Source organism: Botrytis fragariae (assembly GCF_013461495.1).
Source record: "Botrytis fragariae strain BVB16 chromosome Unknown tig00000163, whole genome shotgun sequence".
Taxonomy (NCBI): domain Eukaryota; kingdom Fungi; phylum Ascomycota; class Leotiomycetes; order Helotiales; family Sclerotiniaceae; genus Botrytis; species Botrytis fragariae.
In genome coordinates, this window is record NW_023500999.1 from 508,122 (window position 1) to 521,819 (window position 13,698).

The 13,698-nt window shown below is 43.3% G+C and overlaps 3 protein-coding genes across 3 annotated transcripts; 1 reads left to right on the plus strand and 2 right to left on the minus strand.

The window, feature by feature from the left end:
* Positions 1-362: 362 nt before the first annotated feature.
* On the minus strand, positions 363-5,174 carry Bfra_009756 (putative pentafunctional arom polypeptide protein; the record flags this gene model as incomplete). The annotated part of the gene is made up of 2 exons (XM_037340096.1): positions 363-437; positions 519-5,174. 2 exons carry the CDS (start codon positions 5,172-5,174, stop codon positions 363-365), a joined length of 4,731 nt encoding a protein of 1,576 aa, XP_037189319.1.
* A 1,600-nt stretch (positions 5,175-6,774) lies between these two features.
* Bfra_009757 (putative alpha-l-rhamnosidase protein) lies at positions 6,775-9,377 on the minus strand (the record flags this gene model as incomplete). Its single annotated transcript, XM_037340097.1, has 2 exons — positions 6,775-9,214; positions 9,268-9,377. 2 exons carry the CDS (start codon positions 9,375-9,377, stop codon positions 6,775-6,777), a joined length of 2,550 nt encoding a protein of 849 aa, XP_037189320.1.
* Positions 9,378-12,218: 2,841 nt separating this feature from the next.
* Positions 12,219-13,355, plus strand: Bfra_009758 (uncharacterized protein; the record flags this gene model as incomplete). The annotated part of the gene is made up of 2 exons (XM_037340098.1): positions 12,219-12,290; positions 12,363-13,355. The coding sequence occupies 2 exons, from the start codon at positions 12,219-12,221 to the stop codon at positions 13,353-13,355; spliced, it is 1,065 nt and encodes a 354-aa protein (XP_037189321.1).
* Positions 13,356-13,698: the final 343 nt, after the last annotated feature.

The window sequence follows — 13,698 nt, forward strand, 5'->3', positions numbered from 1 at the left end:
ACATAAAAAAATACATTGGAAAGAAATCGATTTTGTAGCAAGTTCATTGCGTTTAATAATGACCCTGTGTCAGCTAGCAAGATAGGACTTGTAATCATTCAATCTCCTTGAGAAAGAATATTGTCAACCACTCTCGATACTGACCATGCACCATGCAAACCCAGACCGAATCACTCAATAATAATCACCATGTATGAAGTGTCACACTCAGACAAATATAGCATTTAAAAGAACAACTTTTCATTTCACATCAAATCAACAGCTACTTCATTTTGTTATCCCATAACCCATATAAATCATACCATGCATTTATCTCTCATCTAATCATCGATACCTAGACATGAATCAAACTCGTCCCTAATCTAAGCAATACTATCATCCATAACTGCTGCTCGAGCATCAGCATACAAAGGTCTAATTCCTGTCCATTTTTGGAACTACACAGTGAGTATTAGTACGATCATCCAAACTCGCCCCTAACAAGCCAAGGAAAATGGGAATCATCAAGATAGACTAACCTGAAACCAACCCTGTGCGCTCAAAACCTCCAATCCAGGAATCGCAACCCAACCAGCATCTTCTGCCATTCTCATAAGAGGAGTTTGAGAAGGCTTATAAGCCATCTCCAACAATGTCCTCTGATTTCCCTCGTCCCTCTTCTCATGTCTCAACAAAATGGCAAGAATTTCCCGCATATTGCTTTCAATCGGGCGATCAGCAGGTATAGTACTGATAGCAACCGAAGGAGGAATGGCGAGTTCAGTCGCCGAAGTAGTGCTTGGAAGCGGGATTATGTTGAAAGATGTAGGGAATGAAGAGATCAAAACTTCGAGTTTCGAAGGGGTGCGCGCGACCATGTAGATGGGAGAGTGGCCGAGAGAGTGTAGGGCGTAGATAGCAGCGCGAGCAGTACCTCCAGCACCAATGACGAGGGCGGGAGAAGGTGAGTCAACGGGTGATGGAGTGTAAGAGGCGGATATGAGTGAGTGAGTCATTCCAAGATAATCCGTATTTTCACCAATGAGACGGGGTGGATTATCTGCACTAGGAATGATGGTATTGACTGCACCGATGACCTTTACTGCATCAGTGACCGAGTCAAGAAGAGGTATGATGTCGAGTTTCAATGGAATTGTAACAGATGCACCACCGAAATTTGGAGCACGGATGACATCTTGTACATCAGATGCTTTATCAGTTTCCAGTCTAGAATATTGATGGGGCAATCCTGTCTGCTTGAAAAGAGTGTTGTGTAGCGCAGGTGATCGCGATTGGGAGATAGGGGTACCAAAAAGATAGAATGATTTTGGCTCTATCTCTCCAAGAGTCGACAAAGTTGATCTGATCTCAGCAGCGGAGAGTTGACCAGGAGCTGCTTTGAATGGCAATGCTGGATGCGAAACCGGTGTCATGAACCCATTTAAAACACGACTCAGTTTTCCAGCCACGCCCATGTTGATGGCGATCAAAGGTGTATCGTGAGCAACAGCCATCGTCTTCTTGAATTTAGCAAGAGCAAAGTTATCCTCAATACTCTTGGCAGATCCGACAAGCTTGATAATATCTCCATACTGGAGAGCTCTATTGTAATGCTGGAACCATCCACCATTTTTCCACGACAAAGTTCCCTCAGGATCATGGTGTGAAGCTATAATTCTAGAGAACCCTTTAGCTTCAGTAACTTCCTGTAGAATCTCATCAGGGAAAGCAATCTCCAAGTCGATATATTCGATACCCATCTTCACGGCCAGCTTGTAAAGTTTCAGTGCCTCTTCATGTGCAGCGTCCGGGAAGCGACCTCCCTGACTAACTGTCCGCACGGTAAAAATCACAGGTAAATGAACCATTGATCTCAGATGTGCAATCTGAACACTTAGGAAATCAATACCCGGAATTCCATTCGTGGAAGATGGATCCTCCAATAAATCAACACGCACTTCCACAGCATCGGAGCCTACCGCAATGCCGGGCAATATATCTGCTGCTGATGATATATCAGGCATTGTGAGGGAAACGAAGAATGAGTGTGGTTTGTTTCGTATCTCATCAAAGTGTAAACTCTTTCCTGAAATGTGATGTAAGAACCTAGAGAAGTCCTGTTCCGCAACGGACAGAGCACCAGTCCCGCTGCCCTTACTATGGTATTGAAAGTTGCTGCATTCATTGAACCAGGGCTTGCGACGAATGTAGACTCCCATCATATCTTCAACATATGCAGGTCGAGTTTTGTCTATGCGAAGATAATCCATGACCTGCTCTGTGTCTCTGTGAACCAAAAGGACAATTCCACCAGACTTATGGAAATTGATCAAGAGCTCACGTGCCTCAGGCATCTCAACGACTCCACCACCACAAGCAAAGACATGCTTCTCTGACTGGTCTTTCAGGCAATGCTTTAGGAGATCTAATTCAGCAGCTCTGAAGAAATCCCAACCCTTCGATCTGACCATGTCAGGTATTGGCATTCCCGAGACGCGTTCCAATTCTACATCAAGATCCTTGTAAGGTCGACCAAGAATCTTCGCAGCCCAGGCACCGGCGGTAGTTTTTCCAGCTCCGCGCATGCCAATAATGAAGATAGACTTGTCTGGAAGGGCTGGAACCCCACTCTTTTTGCTATGCGTAGCTTTAACTTCCTTACCAGCAAGTCCTACTTGGAATGACTGCGAAAGGATATCCCACCATCCTGGCCAGGTCTTGCCAACACATTCGCGCTCTTCAATGAGAACCGGTTGGTTTGCAGCGACAGATAACACACTGAAACTCATTGCAACACGGTGATCATCATAAGAGTGAATGCCTTGAGCTGGGTGCTTCAACTCGTTTATAGGTAGACCATCGACCTCGATTCCATCTTCGAGCTCACGACATGTAACGCCGAACTTTGCAAGTTCATCTTTCATGGCTTTGATTCGATTGCATTCTTTAACACGCTGGTTAGCGATCCCCCTTATTCTAGTTGTACCCTTTGCCACTGCGCCTAGTACTGAAGCGGTCAAGAAAGCGTCTGTCATTGGCTCCATATCAACCTCCTCAATAGCTTGAAGTGACCCGATGGAAGGACCAGTCACAGTGGTAGAATAATCAGTCTGTACTACAGTACATCCCATTGGTTTCAAAACATCAATAGCAAATCGAGCATCGCCTTGAATCGATTTGGATCCAATATTTGGGATCGTGCAAGTAGTTCCAGAGATAGCAGCTACAGCAAGTGGGTAAGTCGCCGAGCTAGCATCACTCTCAACCACATACTCTTCTGGATTTTTGTAGACACCTTGCGGAATATGATATGTGTGTTCTTCGGTCTGTGATCGGACGACGTGGATACCGAAAGCTGCCATCATCGCTGTTGTCATATCAATATAGAGTTGGGAAATTGGCTTCCCACCAACAAGACGTAGAGTCACCGGATTCTTGGCGTATGGAGCACACATAAGAAGAGAGGAGACATATTGAGACGACACAGTAGCGGCTAGATTGATGTCTCCTCCAGCAAACCCACCGGAAGCAGCAACATTGACCGGGAGACTGTGTTCATTCTCAAGGTATTCGATATCAACACCGTTGGTACGTAACGAGTCAACTAATGGGCCAATAGGTCTGACCTTCATACGTGCATTTCCTGTAAGAACGGTAGACTTTGTTGTCGCTGAAGGCTTGCACAGCGAGAGAACGGTTGTGAGGAAACGAGATGCGGTGCCTGCATTTCCAATGTAGAGTTCTGTAGGACTGGCATGCAAATCACCACCTTTACCTTGCACACAAAGAATCTCACCTGCATCTTCCCATGCATATGTAGCACCACCAAGTTTACCAATTGATGTGAGCATGAATTCTACGTCATCCGAATGCAGAAGATTCTTGATGCGACAAGGGCCTGTGCCAAGAGCCGCAAGTACAAGTGCTCTGTTAGAAACACTCTTTGAGCCTGGTGGTGTCACCTCCACCTTCAAACTCTCGGGCACGCCCGGGTAAACTTCTATCGAGTCAGATAAGACGACTCGGATTGCTTGATCCTCCACGACGCTGGCCTTAGGTTCATGTGTTTTACCAATGGCGGAAAGCAAAACAATCTTCTTCTTCTTTCCATCATTTTTCTTGTCAACGCCCATCTTCTCTAACAAAACATCGACGGGGCATGGCTTGCCTGCCGTGAGCTTTTGAATGCGCTTATCTGCAAGGGAAGTGGGGAGGCCATAACTTGCTATGCATTTGACAAGACGAGCAACTGCTCCTGGTTTCAAAACACCCAGATGTCGGGCCAATTCCGCCTCCTTTACCATTCCAATAGCTACAGCTTCTCCGTGAAGAACCTGCGGTGTCAAGATTGCTTCAAATGCGTGTCCAATGGAATGGCCAAAGTTTAAAATATTTCGTAGTCCACCTTCTCTCTCATCTGCTGATACAACATCTGCCTTGGTCTTCGCTGAGCCTAGCACTATTCTCTTCAATATGTCCTGGATAGGAGCTAATCTTGTAGAACGTTCGGTATTCTTGGCTCTGATTGTAGTCATAATAAGATTTGCATTATCCTCAAGGGCAGAGAATTCAGCTTCGTCCCAGATTGCGGCAGTTTTGACCACTTCTGCCATGCCATTGATAAATTCGCGAACCGGTAGGGTTTCTAAGAATCGCAAATCTATGTAGATCCTCTTTGGTTGCCAAAAGGCGCCGACCAGATTCTTTCCCAAAGGCGTATCAATTGCGGTCTTTCCACCGATCGAGGAGTCAACCATGGCTAGCAATGTTGTTGGGACTTGTACGAATCGTACACCGCGCATGAAAGTTGCTGCAACATAACCAATCATGTCACCAATGACTCCTCCCCCCAAAGCAATTATGACTGTATCCCTTGTACATTGGTGCGACAACATCCAATCCTCGATCTCGGCCTTTGTTTCTCTGCTCTTAGAATTCTCTCCGGGCGGGATTTCGTAGGTGAGAAGTCGAGGTGTTGAGCTCGATTTGGCAGCAAGTGCCTCGAAGGATTGCTGGAAAGCGGGGACATAGAGGGGTGAGAGATTGGTATCTGTGATGAGAACATAGGTAGATGAGGGGAGGTCTGAGAGCAAATCTTCTGCAACGAAATTGCGCCAGATATCGAAATCAACAATGATGTCTTCGTTTCCTAGAATGGCGATCCGCGTGGGATTTTGAGGAGTTGAAGATCCCATCTTGAGTTGACCTGACCCGACTTCAGACCTCGAAATGTTGTAGTAAAAGATCGTCTTCTCGGTCTGTTTCTCAATGACAGATGTGTGGGTTTATTGACGGGAGAACTTATATTTGCCAATTGCCCATAAAGTCAGCAAGGCAAAGGTACATCCACTTATGATTACTTAGTACTTGAAGTAAGAGGGGAAGTATTAAAAATGAGGGACTCACAGTGACTCAATGGTTGACCCGGATCCGAAACTTTTTTTTGGCAGGGATTTCAAATAAGGAGCCGAGATCGCGCTCGATGCAGGTCCCGAGTGCGAATGGGTTATTTGTGAAGATAAAATACGACGTCGATAGAGAGACGTTATGTATATGTGTCTTTTCAAACTACTCACTATGAATACCTAGCACTACTTGATTTTCGATTTCCGTCGGTGAATAAAAATCAAACAAAGACATATATAATAGAATCTATTTAACCTGGTACCCTCTTTTTTTTTACTTGTTGTCAATTCTGCTCTGTGCGTGCTTCTCCATCTTCACAAAAAAATCATTACTAAGCACACAATCAGCAAGTGAATTGACTATTGGAAGCTGGAGGAGTACACTCCCGTCAGCAGCACATCTTGAGACTACAACTCCGTAACCTAACCTTTACCTGACATCTGTCTTACTTTTTGACATCTCCGAGGAAAACATCTTTGAAATCCTTTGCTTTGTAGAAATCGTTTGGAGATGAACTAATCTATCTTCTCCGGTTGATCAACTTTCTCCGGTTCATGGAAACTCCTGGTTTTCCGTGGCTGTCATCAATCCCAGATATGCCGGTGAGCTCAATTGTCAGACTTCCACGAGATATCGAAGAATAAGAAAGCTAGCTTCAATGGACTTTCTCAGGTGAGAAGTACTAAAATGTCAGCAAGGAATCACCCAAGATCCAAGTGTCTTATCGTTGTATTATCTCCCATTCTTAGTCTTGGTACCTTTCATCTTCTTGACAAGATGTATCACATCAAAACTCCTTCAATCTTTGTATCTTAGACTCGTTCGATACATCAGGCTCTTGCCACAATTGCTGATGGGATTTGCAGCAATTTTACGCCTAGCTTCCACTCTGGGACTTGTGAGATGGTGAACATTGTAATTTATGTCCAACGGGTAAGTTGCCTGTATCTCGGCCTCTTTTCGCTCCTGCTGTATGACAGCAAAATACTCTCCTGTTGTGTACGCCTTGCGGGGTTCTTGAAGCGCTCTTGGAACGAGAGAAGCTCTACACACATTCTTACTCTAGCTTTTAGATACGCTTCGCAAGTTCTCTATATTCTATCCACGAGATTCAAAATGACTGGTGTCTTATGAGCATAATTACGTTCACCCTGAGATGTCTAAATAATTATCCCGCCCTGCAAGTGATCTCTCGACAATATAGCCTCTTATCCTTGCATCTTTACTCATCGAGCGGGGTCTATAAAGCTATTAAGAGGGACTTTCACTTTAGAGGGAGAGTTGTCATCTCTGGAAGTAACAAGCCGGAAGCGGCACTTCTATGGAGGAAAAAATGTATGTATTGATATATTAAACAGCATGCTACTCAGAAGCAACTCAATCATAGGTTCATATATTTACATTGAACCTGTATGAATCTCCACCGACGAGCACTTTCCTCGTTCCAGCCATTTCAAATACACCACTTGTGTTATTCGGTGCATTAATAATGACGTCCACAACTCCTTCATTGAATGTCCACTTCGCGCTCAAGCTTCCATTAAAAGCGGTCACCACCCTGGCGCTGGCAGTCTTGAGCCCCATGGCCAAACCAACATCCGGATTGATAAGCCAATTTCTATAGCCATACCCAGATGGACCATCAGCACGTCTCAATCCAGCAGCCCATTCGGTAAGTAAGTATGTAGGTGCTCCACCCCATGGATGTGCAAGACTTGTGAACAAACCAAGTCCCGGGTTACCTTCAAGATTTACGTACTCCCAGCTTGCACCTGTGGATGATTTTTGATTTGACAACATTGGGGACCAGAGGCTTTCGAGTAAGCTCAGAGCTTTGCTACTTGCGTTGTGTGAGATAATCGCTGCAAGCAAAAATCCATTTATGTTAGGCGAAATATTTGTGCTGAGATCCGAACTATTGACTTGTGTCGAATCTTTATATCCCGGCCCCAGCTTTAGGGCGTCGAGAGCTTGTAACGATTGAAGTGCTTGGGTCGTGTTTGCTGTGCCTGATGTTATACAGAATCCAATTGCCGCAATAGAATAATCGCCCGGCGAAGCTGCAGAAAGGGAATAAACGCCGATGGCTGGGTTCCACAACTGCTTGTTGACCGCAGTGGATAAATTTGTTGCCGCGGTTTGATACTTGGTAGCCGACGCCAAATCATTTAAAGCCGTTGCCACTTCCGCGAGCTGACTCAACGCTTGCACGAGGGCACAGGAGACGGCGGAGCCTTGGCTCGGACCAATGAACGAAGAGAGAAAGACGGGCAATCCTGTTTCAGGACTGAGTTGTGCGATCAACCAATCTGCTAGAAGTTGCCAATTTGACCATGTTTGATGTGCAAACTCAAGGTCATTGCTTGACGAAATATAATTGGAGTAGGATATCAATCCAAGAATTTGGTAATCAACTAGGACAACACCATAGATTTCAAGACCGGCGGATGCACCACTACCAAAGGCAAATGTCTGCTTGGCGCCAGATGCATTGTAACCAATCGGCGGAGCAAATGGTAAAAGTCCATCTTCTATTTGCCAGTCTAGAAAGGTATTCAGAGTCCCCTTTAAGTGGTCATTTCGAGAAGTAGTGACCGGGATTATACGGCTTGTGTGATAAAAGTCGCCTAACCATACTAGGCGATCTCGTTTCGCGCCATCTAGACACGTTGTTTGGAGATTAGAGTGAACGCCGTATTCAGTCAGTACCAAATCTGTATCAATCATCATCGTGTTATTATACAAGAGCGACTGATTAAATGTGTCCCGAACGGTCACATTTTTGATGTAGCCAACCTGATCTTGCCAGCCACCGAATCCAAAGGTGCCAGCTGTCTGTATTGGTGTTTCACCAACATAGTAAGATGACAAAGAAGTATTGAAAATTTCTGCGTCATCTATATATACCGCAAGGTTGTCTGCAGTATCAAGGATGGTCCGCACCGTGTACCAGGTGTTCTCCTTTATGGGAGGTGTATTGAATACATCTAGGCGGTAAGAAGGAAGTGTCGTGACATTGACTAAAGAGTAACCATAGGAGAGAATCAAGGAATTTGGTGGAGTAAGTGTGGTGTTCGTATTGATAAAAGTTGTATTTTTGGGTAGCTCCCCAATCAGGTTCAGTTGGAGGCCCAAGGGTGTAGCAATTGGAACCCCAATTGCCCAGCCTATGCCGCCTCTTTTGATCATAGTGTTGAACTCCAACGTGTAATTCTGAAACGATGCGCCCTTAATTGTAAGTCCTGGTCTCATACCCCTTACAAGAGCACCATTCACATCGAATTCCCACATGGAACCCTGAGTCCCGCGGTCGATGCAGGCCAACGATGATGCCCTAGCTCCAAGGGCCCAAATATCGTTAAGCATGATATTGTCGGATTCAAATCCACCGGGCAATGTACTGACATCTATATCCGATACTGACGCAGTAAATCCAATGGTTGAAAACGTTACACTTCCCGATGTCAAGAGGCGGATTGATTGCCATCTTTGTCCTCCTTGAAGTAGAAATGCTTCGAAAGGTCCAGTCTCAGTGAGTTCAAAAGTTTCAACACGATACGTATTCGAAAGACCAATTGCAAAGGGAAATGGTCCGTCAGAGAAGTTAGTGTCGAGACCATTGAATTCTTCCGAGTATTTAACCTCAATTTGAACTTTCCCACTGATGGATTCCACATCAAAGTATGGATAACCTGCGACTTCATGGCCGTAATCTAGCGTGGCCACTGGTGTCGATGGAGTAAGCTCAAATTTGGCGCCACTCGACAGGGGTAAAGTTGGTTCAGTCGCCAGCCCTATCTTAAGTGGCTTAGTCACAGAAGTAGATGAACTGTTCGCGTGTAAGGTTAGCATTTTTCACCTTTATTTCGATTGTCAACATGCCTGTGAAGATCTCGGGAATGAGAGGAAAGTCTTAATCCTGTCGCAAGTGTAGCAATCTGAGTTATCATCAACAAACATGTTGTCAAGTAGTGAGCGATACTCGAATTCATGATGACAATATCAACCATAGAATCTGCGAGTCAGAATCACTCAATCTCCTGCTCCAACATGGAATGGGTGTGGTCACGTGCTTCTGGGGAGACGAAGATGATGTGCTTGAACTTGAAATGATCCTGATATAGGAGACATTTAAGAAGGTTCTTACACTGATACAAAAACATGTCTGTGAAGAAATAGGTGGTTAGGGATTCTTTTCTGACAGTTATGTGATGTAGCTAAGTGAAATCCAACCACCATCGGTATGGAGATACGAATACGTGAAAGTGGATGTGGATGTGGACGACTAGCTACTATAGAAGGGGTTTTTTTCGGCCTCGGATGAATATATCGCGAGTCTATTCGTTCCCTGTGAACGGCATTTGGGGAAAAATGAGGAGAGAATTGTGGGGTATTCATACACTCCTAATAAATTATACGGAGTGTGCCATTGAAGCTCTTTGCTTGTCGTGCGAAAAAAGACTTGGCTGTTCTCCACCCGTCCACTACACAAGTTCAATGTCTATGCAATTGTTTGCCGTTCCAACTTCCGAACGTATATCTTCAATGTAATACCCTGTCGAGAACAAGTTAAATAGCGAGATAATAAAGTTCCTCAAATTCTAAAAGAGAACATCAATGTCTTTCTAGCGACAAGTCTACGTTCTCCTCCTGCCTGCCCCACATAAACACATAGATTTGCCGACCGTGGTTGGCAGCCAGAAGGCAGGAGTTAATTGTTGATACTCGAAAGCGTTGCCTATCTTTTGATCGACGGGTATTATATCAGGGAGTCCTTGGCTGAGGTTGGAGAGTAAAGTGTTTATCTGACAGTGTCATCAGATTCTCTTGAAAGATGGACATACTAACAGAAGAGTTTCCAATAGTCCGAACCGCCGTCTGGCGACCAGAAGCTTTCAATCTCTAGATCCGATTAAACTTTCGACAAGTATAAATCAGTGAGATTTGCCTGCCTTTTGAATGTTGTACCTTTATCAGATTGTGAAAATTGAGTTTTAGTTAGGTAGTCCAGTCTATTGCGCTGCCCGTTCACCCCCACCTGTTATTCCAACAATAATAAGATATTGATAAATTCATGATGGAATGGTTGCCTCAGTGGCACGTAATAGCACACACACGATTCCTGTTTGGTTCAATAAAGCAACACCTGGCCACGTTTAAGATGAAAAGTGTAACTTGGAGCTGGGTCAGAATAAATATGACCCGGGGCTAGTAAAAGGTCTTCAGACCCTTCAGTCATATCTTTCCGGAGAACATAAGGTGGAGGTGGGCCAAAATCCAAATTAGACAGCGGTGGCGCAGCCATTGCTCTAAAGTCAGCCATGGTACGGTACATCGTGTACGTACTGTCGTTATCATGGTCCCGCGCTGGAGAGAATATCTCACCCTCTTGCGGATGCTAGTATTCCAGTATTAGCTTGTGGTTGTGTCAATGTTTTTTTGACTTCTTGTGACATTCGGCCCGAATTATGAATATACATCAGCAATATGATAATGACAAGAAGGATTATCGGATTTCCAAAAGTGATAAAGTGCAACAAAGAACTATATTCGTTAGAATTGGGAGGTTGCCTTCCAGAACACGAACTACAATTCAAATTTAGACATGTAAAGCTCGAGGTTTCCAAGGAGGTTATGATAAAGAAGGAGTCGTTTTCCTTATATGATTATGATTTCAATCATAATGAATGTTGTGTGAGGGTAGACGAAATAATCTAGGGAACAAATTGATCGAGAATTAGTGTATAAGTCTTCTGCTTATATCAGTCAAGTGATTCTTACTTAGCTTAGCTCGAAAATCTTAGAGAAAATCTTGAAAGTAATATCATACTGAACCAACCCATAATGAAATCACAAAAGTCGAGATAGAATAACTCCTTGGACTTGAATTTTAATGCCTATTTATTCTTGTATTTATGATTTCGTAAAATTAAGCAAGACTGAATTGTACTCCATGTATTACATAATCATATATCCCTATGAGGGGGGCTCATCAAGAATTTGAAAGGTTCGATTTTATGCTTGAAATAGCAGCTCCCCACAGCACTCTTCTTAAAACTAGGTACTGGAGGCAATCTGCGGGCCTCTGATAGACTGTGGCAAGGCAGTAATTAAGAAAGCGGTGCTACTAGCATAGCTAAGTCTTTACTCTATACCAGGATTCCTGGAATTACCAGAAATGTTATATCAAAACACAAGATGAGCAAATTGCAAACAATATGATCTAGATTCTAGATGCAATACGACACACACTCTCCCCATAGCTCGAAATCTTATCACAGTAGATGGGGATGGCATCTGCATACTGGATATTGGCTTGGTAGACTTTTTATTGGAATCTCGACAGAGAGGCATACATGACTTGAGACAAATCAATGTATCTGCCATAATGAAGATACATGGGTATATCATATATGACATGCATGCTCGTTTATCATGGTTTGATAAGTGGTTTGATAAGCTGTACTCCTTAGCTAAAAGTTCAGCCCTATAGATGGCTCGAGCGTTTTGAAAGATATAGATCAACATTTACCTTGAATACAAACACACTAATGAACACCAAACCCAAGCATTTTATCAGGAACACCTACGTTTATCACCATTACAATCACCGTCACTATCATTACAAAGACCTTACTACCTCACCATTATCATATCCTTCTAAATTGTGCATTCTAGACTCCAGTGTTTTCTCTATTTCTGTACTGACAGAATGATCCGACGAAAACTTTGGAATCCACTCATCTCAAGCACACTCACTTTCGGATCGCCCATAAACTGGAGACTACATGGCAACCACTTTCACAATATACAGAGTGAACACATTCTTAAGCATGTTCGTACCTTTTTATAGTTCTCTCACCAAGATCTTTGACACTTACAAATCACAAACTCCTCAAGATTCTGTATCTATCAAAGATCGACTCTGCTGTTCGATCCTGATCACATAAGTTATACTTCGCTAACAATATTTGTAGCAAAGAAAACAAACAGATGCAATCTATCATCTCCTAGGAAGCATTTCTCTCAATGATGAAGACATTAAACTGTTTGGAGAAGATTGTGTTGAATCAATCAAACCAAAGGTCAAGAAACAAGTAGATATGATGAAATTGGTTGGCCACAGAGATACCCTCACACACGAGAAGATAATCACAAACAATCCCAGCCTCCACGAGAAAAAGAACCTCACATTCAAAGAAACATTGGAAGAGATGAGAGCAGATACAAAAGAGACGAAAAGAGTGTTAGATCAAACAATCGAGAGCTTGGAAATAGAGAAGATGAAGATAGAGGGATTAGAAAGAGAGAAGATAAAGATAGAGAGAAAGATAGAGAGATTAGAAAGAGAGAAGGTGTCAAGATATGAAGGAGAGACGGCCAACATGAGAAGGCAACTGTGGATAATTGCATGTACCAAAAAGGATCCCAAGCAGCAGATACCTGAGCCAATGTGGATGAAAAGCGCCAGAAAGAGACGAAATCACTTGGCACATCAAACTGATTTGGAAACAGTGATGAAGCTAGCCGATGACTATCCTAAAGTTTATGATATTCTTTTAGAAACGGTATATGGAGTGCCAAAGAACGAAATCAAACTGCTACTTGACGCGGACAAGACTGGCGGGAATCAAGTTTATAATATCTTGAATGACCGTGGGTCGGCTTTTCACAACCGTTATGCCAATACTTGTGTAGAGCCTTTCAATTTGTGGTTATCAGCAGTGCGCAGTCTTCAAGAAACACAATCAGCCACAGCGAAGAAACCATCCTCCGATTACGAAAGTTGCGTCCAAAAACAAAAGGCTGAGGTCCAGAAATCAATTCGAGAGTGGGATGCAGCCTTTAAAGTGGATAAGTTGAAGAGAGACACCAAAACTAAGAAATGTCAAAGGATGATTTACAAGGATTACGAAGACAGAGATCTGTTTCCACGTATATGGGAAAGTTTTGGTGTAGAGTGGAAATAGTAAGGTTTTATCAATTTGAGGGGATGAAATAAAGGAACTAGAAAAAAGCTATTCATGGGTTCGGGGCAAGAGTGAGGGGTGATCGTCTTTATGATGATATGAAATACAAACAATGGATATGGAGTATGGAAGGTTAGAGTGGAGTTAAACATAGATATCCATTTTGATTTGTTACAGTCAGTACTCTTGATGGATAAGGAGAGACAAAATGAAGCGCATAAAGGTTTGATTTTAGAAAGGCACCAAATATTACCAGTCAATACTTTTTCACATTGCCATGTTTATACTATCATAATGTTTGTAAACATTTACTGTGAACTAACTATCGACCCAGTAGGAATAT